At 45.2% G+C, this 18081-nt stretch overlaps 1 protein-coding gene across 3 annotated transcripts in view; it reads left to right on the forward strand.

Moving 5' to 3' along the window:
* PDE4B (phosphodiesterase 4B) overlaps positions 1-18081 on the forward strand; it is a 217944-nt gene that overhangs the window by 106959 nt on the left and 92904 nt on the right. The window contains exon 1 of one of the 3 annotated variants that reach the window (XM_042804723.1): positions 13889-15008. The exons of the other annotated variants lie outside the window; for them this stretch is intronic. Within the exon in view, the coding sequence (XP_042660657.1) occupies positions 14962-15008 (47 nt within the window). The 5' untranslated portion in view covers positions 13889-14961. Of the gene's footprint in view, positions 1-13888; positions 15009-18081 lie in introns of those variants that run through there. 3 annotated transcript variants of the gene reach the window in all.

Here is an 18081-nt window from a genome sequence, read left to right on the forward strand (position 1 = left end):
CGTTGTTTAGGAGGAGCTGAAGAGGCAGAGGCATATTAGGATCCAACACAACTCTAAGTAAGTGGATCTTTTCTCTCTGAACAGTAGGGGTTGAGCTGCACTTCTAATGAAGCATTTCTTAGGCAGACAGAGAAGTGTCATTTATCAGCCATGAATTGCATCATTTAGGGGACTAGATCCATCTCTGAATTTTCTGCTGTTGTGTCAGTTGCTTTCAGAATAGCGAGAGAATTTAATATCTAACCTGCTCTTTAGGGAAAAGTAGCAATATATTTCATACAAATTATTGCAGGAATAATTTGTATTTCAGCCAGCCAGTCTTCCTGCGGCTGTCTGCGTGGGGCTGGGGGTGTATGCAGAACAGCCACACGGTCCCACCTTGACATTTGAAAAGGTCATCACTTTTGAGTTAACCACCACTTCTTGCTTCAAGCAGTGAGATCCCGGCACGCTGGAAGTACAAGAGTACTGTAACGTGAATGGAGAAGGGCATTTCACAAATGCCTGCTCACGATGGTTGCAGACTGTGCTAAATCTGGGTAGCTTTGTTGCGATTCAGGATTGTATATTCACCATCAATCATGAAAACATTGGTAAAAGTTCTGCAGTGGTACATTATTCTTTAATTGCTGTGTGAATAATAGAGAAGCACCGAAAGTACAGAGGACGTTGGGTTGCATGTAGTCTCTGTTTGGAGTCCTTCAGCCCTTTCTTTCCAAGGAAGGCACAAAGCACAGCTGACTGAAGGGAGAGGATGTGTTCTTCTCCAATCCACTTAGATAGAAAGGCAAGGAATGATTATCTTGCAGGGAGTCGCTTCAGTCCACAAGGTAGGAAACCTTGCTCAGCCTGGCTCTACCTGTTGTATTTGTAATGTCCGTGTAACTCCTAATGCTGGTCTTTCATAAGATGGGCTTCTGTAGAAGTAAGAGAAGATGGCCTCCCAGCTCTCTGTCAGAAAGATGAGCAGATTCCTTTCAAGGTGATCTGTGTTAACTTGTTTTTTATGGTAGTTTTAGTCATCTGAAACACTTTCTTACTTACCGAAGCAGTAGGCTCCGTAACTTTTCCAAGTAGACTACAGTTGGATCTTCAATAGGATGTTCATCAACTTCTTTTCCCCTTAATGATGTTTTCAGCCCAAGAAGCTGTTTATATATTGTCCTAAATACATGACAGAACTAATTCCTGGTTAACAGAAATACAAGATTTACTGCTGTTTGTAATAATATGTAGGGGTCATTTGTGGAAACGCACTTACCTCCCAAATCCAAAACAGGACAGCCTTACCTTGCTGACTCAGCAGCAGTATCTACATACACACTTCTGTTTGTGTGGGATAACATGAAGTGAAATTTAGCCTGAACTCTCCTTTTCTCCCCTTTCTTTCCCTGGCTCCCCATTACTTAATATTCTTTTTTTCCCCCCAGTACTCCCCCTGTAAATGACCCTGCCATAAGTTGCCAACTCCAGTCTAACAGACTATCTGCTGCTGATTTTGTGTGAATCATTTAAGGGCATATGTTCCAGTTACAGTGCATTAATTTCCTTTAAAAATAAAGTCTAGACACATAAGGCAACATAGTATTTCAGTACAGAGCTTTACATTTTCAAATGGTGATTCCAGCTTCATCTCTGTATTGACTCTTGTCAGTAGCTGTGACTCTTCTCAGGGCAGTGCTTTGGTCATGGAGAGATTAAAACTCTGGTTCAGCAAGAAACTTAAGCGCATACTCAACATTAAGCATAATAATCTTTATCCATACAAGTTTTCAAATTCCCTTCCCTGTGATTTACCTCTGTTTGTTCAACTGATTCAACTCACAAGTGTCCTGATGCTTCCTTTTATTGAAAATCACTCTATTTATTGTGGAAAAAACCCTGCAGTGTAACATTTAATCAAAAAGACGTGATGGTCAGAGAATAAATCTTTCTAATTTTAAAACATTTATTCAAGGAAAAGGAAAATCTATCAGAGGCAAATGAGAGAATCTCCAGAGAACGGCAAATACAAGTTAAGGGCTGTGAAACAGTTTCACTCTCGGGTTCAGTTTTGCTGTATGAAACATGAAGTTATAATTTTCTAAATCTTGTTTTTAATGATCCATTTCCCCAAGTAGCCTAGTAGTAGAATTTAACAGAAATAATGTTTTGATAATCTATTCAGTGCATAGCAAGAATACCCTATAATTTATAAAAGTATAAAAATTAACAATAGAATTATAGAGTTATGTAAAATTACAGATTTATAGAATAAATAATTCTATAATTATTTAAAACTTCTTCTTAGGAAAAAATATAACCTTCTTGGCAGAATTTATTCGATAATTCTTTTCCATTTATCTTTCCAGATATTTTTTTTGTAGAATTCAATTGTCATCTTTTTAATTGAAATGATGTAGAGGTTTTCTACAGTGAAACCACTGAGGAATCATAAGCAAAATAGAGTTGGCCAAAATATTTTAAACTAAACTATCCAGTTCCTTTAACTAAGTTCCTCAGGCCATATTTGTATTGCTAGTGAAAGAATCTGCCTGCTTTCTCTGACTACAGGATTTTGATTCTTGAACAATTTCCACATTGCTGGATGTGTTTGTTAAGAGTGTAGCACTGGGACTGCAATAACAAATACAGGCTTTTACCTTTGGTTCTGCTGGGAAGAGTACTGCTGGTGAAAATCCAGAGCAGTTTACACTTTGGGCCATTCTGGATTCTGACTCCTGATGAGTTATATCATAGAATAGAATCGTTTAGGTTGGAAAAGACCTTTCAGATCATCAAGTCTGACTGTTAACCTCACACTGCCAAGCCCACCACTAAACCATGTCCCCGAGCGCCACATCCACGTGTCTTTTAAATACCTCTGGGGATGGTGACTCCACCATGTCCCCGAGCAGCCTTGTTCCAGTGCTGGACAACCCTTTCGGTGAAGAAATTTTTCCTAATATCCAATCTAAACCTACCCTGGCGCATCTTGAGGCCATTTCTGTATATTTATGAATATAAAGATTGAGAAAGTGGACTTGTGAAGAGCAGGATACGCGTGTTTGCTGATCCCACTGGCTGAAGCAGCCATGCCAGCTCTTGCTGACGCTTGTACTTGGCTCTCCGGTGGCCCAGCATCTTCCCAAGGTGCGAGAAAGGATTTTGCTCCTGACTACAAAAACTCTGTAGCTAAGCCAATCAATCAATGTTGAGTTTTATACAGTAGTTTATTGTAAAACAAACAGTATTTGGCTAAAAGTCAGTGCTAGCAATAGTGCTTCATGCTAGAACCTGAGTAAAATACCGACAAGGAACATGCGGGTGGTGGTACTGGATGGTGCTTCAGCCTTTGAGGCCAAATGTTGTTTACAACAGGCACTAACAGTGGCACGTTGATGGTTATTCAAGGTTTTAAAGTCTCCTAAATGAATAAATGATACCTCTGGATTGTTTCCGTTTTCTTTGTCAACTCAAAGGTTTTCTTTTAATCCTGGTGAAGAGCATAGCTAAATCCAAATCTGCCAAATTATTTTAAGTGCACAAGCAATTATATTTCTTACTGTAATTCAGTGGCTTTATTGTTTTGGTTGATATGAAGACTTACTACTCCAATAATTGTGATAAGTGCGTTTTCATTGTGTTCTATTGCTAATAAAATAGTTGCAATTTAACATCTTGCTGGCTAAAAATAGCTAGACCTTGGGCCTAATTACACAGTTTTCTTTTGCTTAAGATTGTGTGCGGTGGAGGTTGAAAGGGTTTGTTTCCAAGGAAACAAATGCACCGCACTTGCCTTGCATCTAATGTTTCCTGTAAGAAAATGCCATAACCAGGCTCCTGGGAGAGAAAAATGTCAGGAGGTGACAGTGGTCTGTGCGGAGCCTGGTTCTAAAAACATCTGGGTTCGTGTTTTCATGAAACTGGGAGTGTATTTCTCAAATTGCTATTTGGGTGAGTGGAAAAAGTGGTGTAGTGTCAGCATCCTAATTCTGGCGTCTCAGGCTTTGTCACCCCGGCTCAGCGGGGTTTCTTTTGTGCAGGTGTCATAAGTGCTCTTGAAAGAATATGTGGTTCTATAGGAGCATCCTTTGCAGTTAAAATAATATATTGGCTATTTTATATTACAGCTCTACTTTTACAAATAGGTTTTATTTTCCATATTAGATAAAGAAAGTCAGCGTATTTGGGGTAGACATATTTTTGGCGGTTTTATGTGTGGCTACTGTTAGGTGTACAAAAGTCTGGCTTTAGTACATGCGATGTGAAAAAGGGCTGAGCAGCGCAGAGGGGGGATGCTTCCCGATTTCTTGCCCTTTTCTCTGAAGTTTGGTTTTCTCAGGGAAATGGGAGCAATAAAAACTGGATTGAAAATCGTAGTAATGGGCAAACAAATTGGAGAGAGTCCAGATGCCAAAGTCCAAAAGTTTGTGTGTGTGTATTTTTTTTTTCCCCCTCCCAAAGTTGGAAATGCTTAGGAAGAGCGTGCCTTCTCCCTGTTCCTGGGATAGTGATATTTAGTGGGTAGGGGACGTAAGCGATAAGGAGTAACAGTTAAATATATACACTCACGATGCTGGGCTGCGATGTGGACTATTCTGAGATGCATGAGTAAGTCTCTCAAAGGACTTAAACCTCTTGATGAAATCTGTTCTGGGAATAAGAACTCTTCTAAGGGGCAGCTCTCTGCTGAAAGAGGCAGACTTTGTGCTGAACGAGTTTATCATTCATACCAGGTTCTGGACTAAACAGGACTGAAATACCTGATTTTAGCCCTGGTGTCTTTAGAAACTACATGGTTCTACCTATAATGTTGAACTGCCTGCTCAAGCTAGATTAATCAGCTTTATCTACTTGGAATGAATACGTATGTATTAAACTATGTGCAGTGTCATTTCTCTTTCAAAATGTTGTTGTAATGCCAAACTTCAGTAAAATAGAGGCATGTTTTCTGTGGGGCTTTGGCAGAGCTCGCACTCTTGAAGAGTGAAATCCCCAGTTTCCCGCAAAGCCTTTGCTGGCAAAACTTAGAAATTTCACCTAGCTCAGAGAGAGCAGCACTTTGGAGGTTATTAAATCCCGAGTCTAATCCCCTGGGAGAAGTGGCACTTCCAGTGACGGCGGGAGAGGTGTGTGGGTGCTGTAACACACCCCGGCATCGCCCAAGGCTGCCGTACGCTGGGGATTAGGCGCTTTGCCACTGCTGGTAATAATGGCAGAAAAAGGAGCGTGATCTGGGCAAACACTTTCCGTAGTGCACCATGATAGAAAGCCCTTCAGGGCACCTCGAAATGGCGGGGGGGTGAAGCCGATCCTCGTGACGCTGTCTTTAAAAGCGCTCTGCCTGGAACAGTAGATATTCCCAGTTCTGTCTGGGTATACCTGTTCTCTAATTAGGTTCGACCCGGACAAGAAACTTAGAATATAAAAAAAAAAAAAAAAAATAATGATTTTAAGAAGTCCTTTCCCTCTGCGTTTCTTTATGTCCAGTTGTTTCTGTTTTGCAAAGCTGATTTCCCACCGGGGCGGATGAGGGAGATGGATTCCCGATGTACGTACCTTGAGAATAACGGTTCTACATGTTCAGTGGGAACAAAATATAAGAGTTAGTCACCTAAGTGACGAGATGCATTGCTAAATACATGCAAAGAGCAGGTTTGCAAAGAACATGTCATTTTTATTCAGTCCCATTTCAGTTCATCTGTGTTGCTGCTGCACTGTGTTTGAGATCTCTTTGCAGGGTGACCCCAATGGAAAGTGTTTGGATGGATGTTTAAATATCTGTCTAGCTCATACGTACATTAGTTTAATGGCCACAGGATAGCACAAGTATTTGTAAAAGAGGGAGGACTGTATAAAACCAGTAAATGTGTCCATGAAGCTGTTATCTCCTTGATACAGCTTCCAAGTATGTTTCTTCATGTTCGTTAACCTTTTTGTTAAATTCTGGTTAATACTCGCTCATTTTCGCCTTGCTTGGCCACTGAAGGATTTGAGTGGCATTCCTCATGCCCCCTGGGCTTAGGGGTTTGCAGTTTCACAGGAACAGAGGCTACAGCTCAGCCACTATAGCAAAAAAGGAGAAAACGTCCTGCGCTCAACAAACCACCACCACGTCTTTCATGCCCCCGAGTGAAGGAGATTTAAAACCAGATACTGGGAGCACTGGGAGCACTGAGGGGAGGTGGAAGTACCCACAGCACGTCTAAGCCACCCTGGAGCTCACCCGCCTTGGACCTGGTTCAGAGCAAATTATTGCCGTGTGCCGTATGTATTTCACAGTGTGCTGCGCTCTGTAACAGGCATTTAATGATAAAGCATGACTTACGTTGTACAGCTAACTGTGGAAAATGTTCTGGGATAATGATGGCACATTCACTGTTTTCAAATTATTTAAAAATTATTACTGTTCTGCTTTTCCACAGTTTTCGCATGCCAAAATCTCCTGGCTTGGATGAATGCATAGAGATATGCATATTATTCTGCTGCTAGAATGAGAGTGATTTCAATATGAAAAAATAACTATTGTCAACATAAGTTACTTCTTTGTTACAGAAATATAATATATCATTGAGAGGGGAGTTTCAGTATGCCAAGGAAATGTTGTATTAAACAAAATCTGAACACTGGCTAAGTTTTGAAAGATTGTCTTAGCTTTTTTATAGTTTTCCGAAGGGGCCTGAGAAACTGAAGGTTCCCTATAGGGTTCAAGATATTGCATTATCTTCTTCAGAGTGAAAACCAGGGATTGTAATTTTTGCTAAAGGTGTAGGCGAAGAGCCTTGTTCCTAGGCTTGTAGGTAAGAGCCTTCTCTCTGTCCTGCCCCGGATGGCTGCGCTCGGTGTCAGCGAGGCACGCGGTACCCGTGTTCTCACTTTTTATTTGACTGCTCTGAGGAGGTGACGCCTGGGGGTGGGAACGGCGGCGAGAGGCTGTGCTGGGACCAGCCTGCTTTCGGGAGCTGGTGGTGGCCATTTCATCTCCAAGCAAGTGCTGAGTGGCAAATCTTCAAAGATTTGGAAGCTTCTCTTCATTGCGGTTCACTTGGGATCACCGTGGCCGTGGCCAGGGGTGGATGAAAAACTACGTGTTTGCAAGTGAGGAAGCATATGGAGAAGGTGATTAAATTCTCCTGACTGTTCTGGGGCTTCCTCCCTGTCACGAAATCAGATGTAATAGAAAATATTTTAAAATATTTTCATGCAGATGGATTTGTACTCAAAGGAAATTGAGAGCATGATGGGAGTTAACATTGCAGGAGAGAGCAGAAAGGAGCAATCTGAGTGCCTGAGGAAACTGCTGCTTTCCCTCATCTCCTGTCAGGAAATAGCTCCTTAAGTACTGCACTCCGAAATTGTCATCTGCTTGTTTTAACACAAAATGCCATCATGTAAAAATACCCCTTCTTCAGTCAAGGAGATATGAAAGCTAATGCTCTCAAAAACTACAGCTTCAAGGGTTGAAGACATGAGGGGAAAAAAAAAAAAAAAGTGTTGAGGGTTATAAGTCATAATATTATGACCTATGTTAAAAAGGCAATTATTTTTTTTTTTCTCCTATAAGTCAGTGCCATGGATGAGGTCTAGGGAAGCCCACAGAGCTCATCGCTGCTGAGGGGCTTCCCACCTGCTGCCCTACTCCTCGTCATGTCTGGAAAACCAGACCTTTACGTATGTACCTAAATTTGAGTCCAGCTGTAGACGCTCAAGTCTGAAAATGCCAGGGCCACGTCAGAGCCCGGGGCTGTTTATGGGGGTTTATTACTCATCCAGAAGACGTCCAGCCTGGTGTGGGGCTCAGATTTTCTTCCTGGCCTGCAGCAGGGAGTGGGAAGATGGAAGAACGTGCCGGCGTCGGGCGTTTGTTCGGCATCTGCTTCTCCAGATGGCTCCACCGATGGAGGGGGGACCCAGAGTCACGGCTTGGAAAGCTCGGGAAGCCTCACGATGCTCGATACGTTACCACCTAACTACTCTGAGATGCCTCATCTCTAATTATTAGTCTGCTTACAGGTGATGCTCTTCTGATATGCCAGAAATTACAGCACTTTCCCCCTGTTCATTTAGTTTCACCCAGAAAGCAGCCCTCAGTGTTTCTTCCCTAACCGAGGTAATAGTCACTGCGTTTCCAAAGAAGTGGAGCATCGGGAGCAAATAAATTTCATTTTAGGCATCAAGCCTAAGTTTCTGGTAGTTTCTGTTTCCATCAGATAAATGATGCTTGGTTTTGGTTTAGTCACTTCGTGTGCTGCGGTGGGAACTTGCGTCCCCTGCAGCATCTTTTCCGCAAATTGGTTTGCAAAAGCTTTAGAGATTGGAAGTAGCCAAAGTGGAACATAAAATTAAAGCTCCCTAAAGAGGCAGTAAAATTGGACATCAAAATATAATGCAGATGGAAACCTGTTCAGTGCATGCACTTCTTCTGTAGACAGCACATTCCCAGCTTTGAGATTTTGGTGTGCTCTCACCAAATATGTGCACTCTAAAGATGTCATCATATATGCTGTTGATATAAAATAGATAAAAACTCTCCCACTAATTAATTGCAAGCTAAGTCAGCACTAAGACCCCTTGGAGATGGTTATGAAGAACGTGGCGCTCGGTCTTCACAAACCAGCTGCTGTTGTTGATTCATTATGTTATTTTCTGTTGGAAACTTTTCAGAAACGTTCGCTGGGAAGTTGCACGGTGGATTGAGTATCAGCGAGCCGATTTTCCATTTTATTTTTTCCTTTTTTTTTCTTTTTTTTTTTTTTTTTTTTTAATTTCCTCTGTTTCTCATACAGGCTCTTTCTGATTCTCTCTCACTTACCCTCAGCAGCCTGGTACCTGGTCAGTGGCTCACCGGGCTGCGGTACGATGCGAGAGCCGGGTCCTGCATGGCGACGCATGCTCTGCCCTGTGCTGTGGCCAGCGGCCGTGGGCAGAGAGGTTTGGGGGTTTCTCCGAGGGAAAAGGCTGCCGTTCTGAAGGCAAACACTGTCTCTCAGATTTAGCCCCCTTTGTGTGAACAGTTTGCTTTGAAACGCCTCCTCTTCCACGTTAAGTTGCTTGGCTTCAGTGTTACCCATTTGAAAACGCGGTTTTATTTACGGGAAGAGGGGAAGGAAGGTGTTGGTGAGAAAGATGGAAGTGATGTGTCTGTTCGGGAAAGATGAATTGTCCTGGGGGGAACTTTATTTTTGCATTTGTGGAGGAGAGATTCAGGGTATATTGATAGCATTGCTCCAGAAACTGCAGTTTCCTGCTGCCAAATGACTTTTAGTGATGCTGTTTTTGGAAAACAGAAAGTGCTTGTGCCATCTCCTGCCTGTATTTTTCCAGAGCTCTGTAGACTGAGTTCAACGTGAGTGGAAGACAATGTGAGGGAGCCCATCGTTCATGTTGAGCACCTCCTAAACACCCATAGCACAGGTATAGGGACTGCACCAGCTGCAGAGCAGGGGGAAAAACAGCCCTGAGAAGTTGAGCTGACAATTAACCAGTCATCTGCATTGGCAAGAGAATTCAGTGAGTCTGTCGCTGATGAATACCTACCTGTAATTATGCGTGCTACTTTCTGCAGTCCAACACTCAGCTTATTTTAGCCTGCTATTCCAGCGAGGTCTTTGGCATATGCATTTTGCAGAAGAGTCTGTGTCAGATCCGGGTCACGTTTTGAAGCTGGTAATTTCCAGGCCCCCCAAATTACCTCCAGGTTTCAAGTCAGCTTACAGCAGGTACAGCTTATTATTTGGTGAATAGAATTCCAAAATTCAAGAAAAATAGATTATCTTAACGTCGTGTTTGATGAGCTAATTATTTTGAATGAGTATACATGTTATGATTGCTTAACTAAATGCGCTTGTCCGTATTACATGGAGGATGGTGGTATTTAATGTAAGGGTTGGTAAGGTAACGTTCTTGGAGCTCTTGGGTCAGTCCTTGTGTTGCCTGTTTAAGAGAAAGAAGGAAATCTGAATTGCAAATCAGTATTTCATCATTGTGAATCAGTGTGGCCAGAAAGAAAGAATGAATGAAAAGCTTCTGCGTGGCTGAGTAGTTGGTTTGGTGCACCAGCAATCGCATCCTTTCCAAATCAATAGATGGCTTTGTACTCCGCAAGGCAGCCTGTGGCAGCGGCATGTGACAAAAAAACCCACCAACAATATCAACATTTGCAAAAGGGTCGATACTGCTCAGCAAAACAGCTAATGAAATACCAGGGAGCAGCACTGGAGAAGTTTGTTTCTGAGTGGTTTTCGTGCTTTTCGATGATAAGCTAGGATGTCTGCATGCTATCCTGATTATTCCACTATTAACAACTAGAAGGAAGACAAAATAGTCCTCTAAACCTATTTAGTATTTTACTTATTTATCTGAGGTGAAGCCTCCAATATATTCTTAGGTTCGTATAGGGTCTTTAATCTGGGAAGAGATAGCATCGAATGTGCTTATTTTTACAAACACGGTGCGCTTCTGGTTTATCTCAAGATATCCAAAATATCAGCTGATGTTTTTCAGGCTGCTGCATCTGTGCCTTTTGAGGACAGGGAACATTCCTGAGCCTTTGCAGCAACCTGCTGTTGATTGAGGGAATAAAGGTAACGAAGTGCTGGAGGGCCTGGGGTGTTTCAAGCCAGCACGATAACGGGCCGGCTGCGCAATAGCTGCATTATGTAACTTTTCGGAAAGACGGGGAAAAAATGTTACGTGCTGGTTTTCTAGCAAATGGTTTAGAAGACTGTGCAATTTTTCACAAAAAATTTGAAGTTTCCCTGGTGAAGCATCGGTATCGGGGCTGCTGGGATGGACTGGTGGGGCTAGGACTTGTTATTACTAGGGCTTGCAAAACCATTTTATCCTCTAATTAATAGACGTATCAAATAAGTAGATGTGGCACCCAATGGATAATGATCAAAATGAGCAATTTGATGATTTTTTTGAAGTGTGTAGGAGTAGGAGGCTGGGCACTCAGCGGTGCTGAGACCCAGAAGTGAGGTAGAAGTGGGTTCTGATCATAGCCCTGAGAGTTATATTCATTTATGTCATGTTGATACTGCAATTGCTAGTCTTCCATTTGGGTCTTTAGGGGAGGATAATTATTCAACTGTCTGAGAAGCTATAGGAGGAAAAAAACAGGAGAATGACTTATTATCCTTCCCACCCGGCCACCATTTGATTACTGCCATGTTCCCTGCAATTATCCACATCAAGTTCAGGATGCTCGATGAAGGGAAAGGTTGGAAACGTGAAGGGAGGTACCGTACAGATGGGAGCAGGGAGAGAAAATGCAGAATCTCACTGTGGTAGGGTAGAAAAGAAGCAGTAGCACACAAAAACGTCTGTTACCAAATTAGTAGTGGATTTATTCCGTCTTTTTCACCCAGAAGAATGAGAATGATGTTGAAGGCCAATGTGGCAGGCTTCCTCTCCAAGAGGGACGTGCTGATGTTTTCTCCCAGGTATGGGGCATGGAGGGCACGGCCAGTTTAAACCTGCCAATATTTTAATGTACCAGCCTGAGAGCTGGGGAAAAGCTAAAAGGGCGGGATCATAGGATGACGTGGAAAAGGGGTTTCTCTGAGTCACATGAAATCCTGAGAGTTTTCAGCTTGTTGGGTGCAGGTTGGATGAGAAGCCAGCGGAGTGATGGGTGGGAGAGTTTTGGGGTGACAGTGCTTTGTTGCTCCCCAAGCCCCCCAGTGTTGGCGTGTCCATTGGGGACAGCCCGGAGGCTTGGGTTAAGTTCGTTATGTGAGTTGAATTTCTCTTATTTGACAGCATATTAAATTTCAGCCTGCCCCACGGGAGGAGTTGCTTAATTTACCTCTCAGACACAGTGCTCTTCATTTATAAAAACCATATGAGGTATATCAGTGGGTTTGTGATGCTGGGTTTTGCTGGCCTGACTGGAAGAGCCAAGCACAGAAGCCCGTGATGCTGGGCTTTACTTCACAAAAGAAACGGAGGGCACAGTGATCTAGAAATTCCCACATCATTAAGAAATGCCTGAAATATCTTCTGAGCTGAGTTTTCAACCATGGCCAAACCAACGTGCATTTCCAGCATAAAACCCATCACTTTTGAAAATGTAAATTCCCTTTTTGGAGCCAGTAACAGCAGAATTGATGTCTCTGCTGGCTGGGTGTAACAATGGCCATTTGTACAACTACCTGGTGTACAATCTGCAGGCTGGGCTCGAAGGTGCGCATGTGTCTGTGTATCTGTATGTTTATCTCCATCCATATGTGCTTGTGGGCTTTTTCCATGCATAAGATGCAGAAGTCTGTGGTCTACATAGATTTGAAAGCAAAATTATTCACTGCTGTGAGCAAAACTGGCTCCTTTCAAAACAAATTGGCAAAAGTGGAGATGCAGCAAACCAAATGCAAGGTGCAAAGTGTTTGCGTATTGATTATCCATACTCCATCATTACAGGCATGCTTTTTTATTATACTTTTAATTTGCACCTACATTTTTATGAAGTGTTTTTTAATGTCAGTCGAGTAAAATATAGTTTAATGTTTCATCCAATAGTTACACAAGAGAAGCACATAGTTCTCTCAGTCTGGGTTTTTTCTTAGCTTTGACTGTGTCAGTGCAAACTGTTGAGTTGTGACTTAGTATGTGATGACATTGCCAGTTTACCCCTTCCTGTGTATTTTAAAGTTGGATTCGAGACCATAGAATCATAGCATGGTTTGGGTTGGAAGGGACCTTAAAGATCATCTCCGTGGCCTCCTCTGGCCCCGCTCGAGCAGCTCCGTGTCCTTCTGCTGTTGGGGGCCCCCGAGCTGGCCCCAGCACTGCAGGGGGGTCTCCCCAGAGCGGAGCAGAGGGGGAGAATCCCCCCCCGGCCCTGCTGCCCCCCCTGCTCTGGCTGCAGCCCAGGGCACGGGTGGGTTCTGGGCTGCCAGCGCACAGGGCTGCCTCATGGGCAGTTTTCCCCCCACCAACACCCCCCAGTCCCTCTCCTTGGGGCTGCTCTCCAGCCCCTCCCTGCCCAGCCTGGGTCTGTGCTGGGGATTGCCCCGGCCCACGGGCAGGACCTTGCCCTTGGCCTTGTTGCACTCCATGATGTTCACACGGTCCCCCCTCCCCAGCCTGCCCAGGTCCCCCTGGATGCCACCCCTGCCCTCCCCCATGTCCCCCACCACACAGCTCGGTGCCGCCGGGGAACTTGCTGAAATCTTAATTAATAAAGCAGTTCTTCATTCCCCTTTCCAGTTTGGATTTAGCTGCAGGGTGGGGTGGGTCAGCAGGTTTCAGGGCTCGGCTTACGGTCAGACTCCTCCAGCCACGACAAGCGATCCCCGCGCTGCTGGGCTCCCAGCCTGTCCCCTCTTGCTGCTTTGGGTACCCTCCTCTCCGTGAGCAGAGAACATTATGCATCACTTACGACTCTGACAAAATGTAAAGCTCATTTATGCATCACCTATAGAAAGCCCATTTATACATGTTTGCTTATGCATTTGATTTCAGCCGATGATAAAATCCCTTCCTTTCGGTTGTCAAGGTGAAATGTCTCGAGACTTCCCCGGGAGGAAAAAACCCAGGGAAGGGAAAATTTGCTCGTGCATACTGCGCATTTCTTGACATTGAACTTCTTGTTTCCCCAAGAGAAGGAAGCGCAGCACACCCTCCAGCCTCATTAGCGAAACCCCCTTCCTCGCCCCCGCGTTGGGGTGGGCGGAGGTGCTGCCTGGGCAGGGACGCGTGGGCTGATCCCCTTTCAGCCTTCCCAAACCGTCTCCCTGGGGCTGCTGGAAGCGCTTTAAATTCTCCTTTATTTAACCAGCCCTCCCTTTGTCCCTAGATCCCCTCCCCGGCTCTACGTCCCCAGCCCCGGAGCGGGTGCGTGGCGGGGGGCTGGCAGCCGAGCCCCGGGCTGCGCCGCTGCGGAAAACCCTTATTTTGGGAGCTGCTCCCTGCCCGGCTCGGTGGCGGCTGGCTTCCCACCCCCCCACCCCCCCCCCGACGTCTCGATGCACCAGGGAGCTGTGCCGGGTTTGATGTTTAGCGGCGGGATTTAGATGTAAATCTTGTAAAATTCCATTTTATGCAGAGACACGCAAATCTGCTCTGGCTCAAAGGCTCTGGGTGAAGTTGCAGCTGCGGAGGTACCTGCTCGGAGGATTTTCCTGCAGGCAGAGCACCTCTCCAGCCGGGAGGAGGGGAGGGCTGGAGAGGCGGCTAAGGATCCCGTCCAGAAACACAGACCCGTCCCCGGGTGACAGCGGTAGCGCAGAGCACACCCGTGTTTGTGCAGAATGACCCCTCGCAGGGAGCTCGCAGCCCTCTGAAAGCTTTGCCGTTTCTTCTAGTTTGGTGGGCTGGGTAAGCCAGGCCTTTTGTCGGAGAGACGTGCTCCCTCCTGCCTGTAACCCCGAACCTGGACAGGGAGCTGGGTCCCCCCCGTAGCTGCCTGCACCCGTGTCACCCCGGGAACCTCATCCCTCACGTCCACGGTGCGGAGCGGGTTCCGGAGAAGGGACCTGGGAGCGGAGTTTCTGCAGCGTCAGAAAACTTTGATTCATCTGTGAAGGTGGTGAATGAACGAGGGATATGACCTGGAAAGGATAAACAGGAAAATGGGGATGTTTCTCCAGCTTGGAAAAGGCTTGCTTCCCCCCCCCCCTCCTCCGTCTCAGGATCACTGGAAGGGATTATACAAATGAGAGCAGGAAACTGCAGTCAGAGCTTTGCCAGAAATAGATTTTTTTTTTTTTTTTTGTCTTCTGATATAAATGAAGAAATATGGGAGTCCGTAGAGGCTGTTCCACATGCACCCTCACATTTTGATTGCCAAGTCGTTTGCCTCCGTATATAAAGTGACATCCACCCTGCAATGGGAGTTGACATGTAATCACAAAGAATAAAAACTCCTGGAAACATCTACGTGCCGCTGATACAACTTCAGAAAGATAGAAGTTTGGAATAAGCGGAAGATGTTCTGAATATTTTCAGACGAGTAGAAGAGAAGTATTGTCTTGGAAGATGTTAAATGTTAATTTTTTACCTAATCGCCGTCATTCGTGGATTTGGTAAGTGTTACTTTGTTTTGTCCGGATCAGAGCAATTCTGGTGGGCAGAAGGGCTTGAAAGTGTGCGATTTTACATTTGGAAAAAATGCAGCTGCTAAACAGAAGCATTGCTAAGGATATGTGTGTTCCTCAAGCTGTAAAATTGTCAGGGTGCTTGCTGACTATTTTCTTTCCCTCTACCTTTCCTGATCAGATTTTGATCTCACAACGCACCCTCGTGACACCTAGTAATTGGGGCTGCGTGAAAAGGGTGGGGAAAAGATGGAAAAATTTGCACTGTGCTTAATTATTTTTGTTATAAGATGTGTACGAGCATAAATTTTCATTTTGAAAAGTAACAAGTCCCTATGACATCTTTCCACTTGGGTGATTTCGTGGTGTTACCACTGCACCTTCTCAGGTCTGTTGTCAACCGCTGTTGCATTTTAATGAGCAGCTGGAGCAGCCGCTGGTGCCCCTGCTCTGACCCGGCCGTGTTGGGGCAGAGGCCGAGGGGAGGGAAACTTCGGAGGCACGTCCCACAGCGGGTACCGCACGTCGTGTGCGACGGACTGCGCCCCAACGGGTGTCCTTGCTGTAGGTGAGGTCCGCTGTTGGAGCGAGGGTGTGAAGTCGCTGCAGAGTGTGATCTATTTGGTCTTAGAGTGGCAGATACCCTATGTAATCTACACAGCATCTTCTAAGAATATAGAGTGAATTTTATATTCTAGGTATTCAAGTACTGTATTCTGTAATATATACACATATATATTCTGGTCTCACATAGAATTTATTCTGTGTAATTTTATTATTCCTTATAATCGTTTAACTGTGGCTGCCTCTGCATTAGGGTCTGAGATGAACCTGTAGCGTAGTAGTTGTATATATCAACAAAAATATCGAGGCTCTGAGCCTTTGAACGGTGCTGTAAAGATACACAGTTAGCATCCTCCCTCAGAGCAGAGTCTGCTCATCAAGAGGAGCCGTGCGCGGTGTTTCAGGGACAGGAGAATGGAAAGGTAAATATTTAGAGAAGAGGAAAAATGTTTTATTATGTTATCGGAAGACCTCTGGTTAAAGCAAATGTTAAGAAAGGAAGAAACAAGGGGCCCCTAGAAACAAGGAGGCAGCAAGAAGGGGAAGGAAGGAGGGTCCCACCGGGTCCTTGAGTTGTCCATGCGAGGTGCCAGGTCCTCCCTTCCCAAGGACCGGTTCATGCTGGTGTGAGGTTTTCTTAATTAAAAAACCCAACAGTATCTGTCGTTACACTGCATAAACATTCGGGCCGTGCCTTCCGCACTCAGCCAGGCGTTGATGAATCGATCGATAGCTGAGAAGGGAAGGATTGCTCTTCCTCCGCCGCGGGGTGGGCTGGACGGCGAGGTGGTTCTCCTTCCCGCTGCCGGCTGCGCCAGCCCGGGGGAGCGGCGGTGGTGGCCAGACCCCCTCTGCCCTCCTGCCGGACAGCCCCGGTGGCACGCGTCACCTCCCCAGTTGCTCAGGAGAGCAAAGGGTGTTGGTAGCACGAGCTCCAACCCAGGCGAAGAGGTCCGGGGCGGGTATGTCGGCGACCTCGCCGCGCTCGCCTCCCGCCTTGGCTCCCCAGCACACGTAACGCTTGCGGAGAAATAAGGACCGTGCGAGCAAAGTGTTCCTACCAAAATACTTCAGCGTTCCTTTCTCCACACAAGCCCGTTTTTTTCTGCAGCGGTAGAGGAGAGTCCAGTGTTGAAGATCCTAGTAGGATCTCAACAAGCAGCGGCCACGGGAGCATCAAAACCTGTATAACATTGCCCTTCCAAAATAGTTTTGGGGCATGAGCAAGCTCTGAAGGCGTCCAGCCATGGGGGATGCGGTCCGGCGCCGGCAGATGCTCAGGAGGGAAGATGTGCCTTTGCTGCCAGCGCCCAGCGACGTGCCAGATCTGAAGGACAGAGAGAAGTGAGGAATCGTGTGGTGTTGCTGCGAGTCGAGCAAAGCCCATATTAGACCTATCTTGGAGTTATTCCCATGGCTTCCCCTTGATGTTTTGGCAGCGGGAGTTGTTGGTTGGATTTAGCAAGTTCCTCTTGAGGAGAAACCCTGGTAGTTTAAGACAGAGGAATATTGGATCAGGAGGAAAGCGGTGGGAAGTGTTAATCGATTTGCCAGAATTACAAATGCCAGGAAGAGAGACCTGTGCAGAGCAGAGGGTGTTACGGAAATAAGCGTTTCATTCAGAGAAAGGAGAAGTACATTTCTGTAGTTGCAAGAGCAACACAAGTAATTTTAGCTCTAGGAAGTGTAGAACTGAAAGAAATGCTCAGCAGGACCATAATCCTAAAAGGGGGAGGGTGGTCAGGGATGGGTCCCGGAGTCAAGTGGGGCCATTGGAGCCAATTTGATCAATCAGTGACGTTTCAGGTTACTTAAAACTGTACAGCCCTGTCAGTATATTGATTTACAAAAGAGGGGGTAGGGGTTGGCCTTTGAGAATTCACAGAACCCGTGCACGGGTGGAAATAAAGCGTATTCTTTGCCCTGTGCCAGTCTAGTTACAGTCTCAGACCGAGTCTGAGACCTTTGTAAGCGCCTGGTTGCTTGTTCAGAGCACGCATCGGGGACGAGATTCATTAATTGCTGCTAGCCATTTGCACTGTTTCTGCAGGCATTTTGTTCCTCTTTCATACCTTTTTGGTCCTCTTCTGAGCTTCTCTTTCCTCTGTTCCATCATGCGTAAGTAAACTCATTAACTAAACTTTAAAAAAAAAAAAAAAAGGTTTTGTAGACTTTGGTGGAAATGTAACAGTTCACTGATCCAAGCGATGCAAAATGCATTAATTAAATTAAACAAATCAACCAAGTCACCGTTCCCTGCCAGGTGGGCATGCAAGTGTACAACCAACTGCTCCATATTGCAAAGGGGTTAACGATCTGAGTGCTGGAAGTATTTTTCAGGCTATGGTACCATCTATATTGCCTGTGAATTTTAACTTGAGTTTTGAAGTGCTCGAGTTTTGGTCTGGGAGTTACTACTTTCCAATATCGTGGGTAAAAATCTGTCTACCTTCAAGTTACCTTGTTTTCATGGGGCTTAACCATAACTTCAGATGTG

Source organism: Tyto alba, unplaced genomic scaffold, assembly GCF_018691265.1.
Source record: "Tyto alba isolate M040663 unplaced genomic scaffold, T.alba_DEE_v4.0 Super-Scaffold_1000006, whole genome shotgun sequence".
NCBI lineage: Eukaryota > Metazoa > Chordata > Aves > Strigiformes > Tytonidae > Tyto > Tyto alba.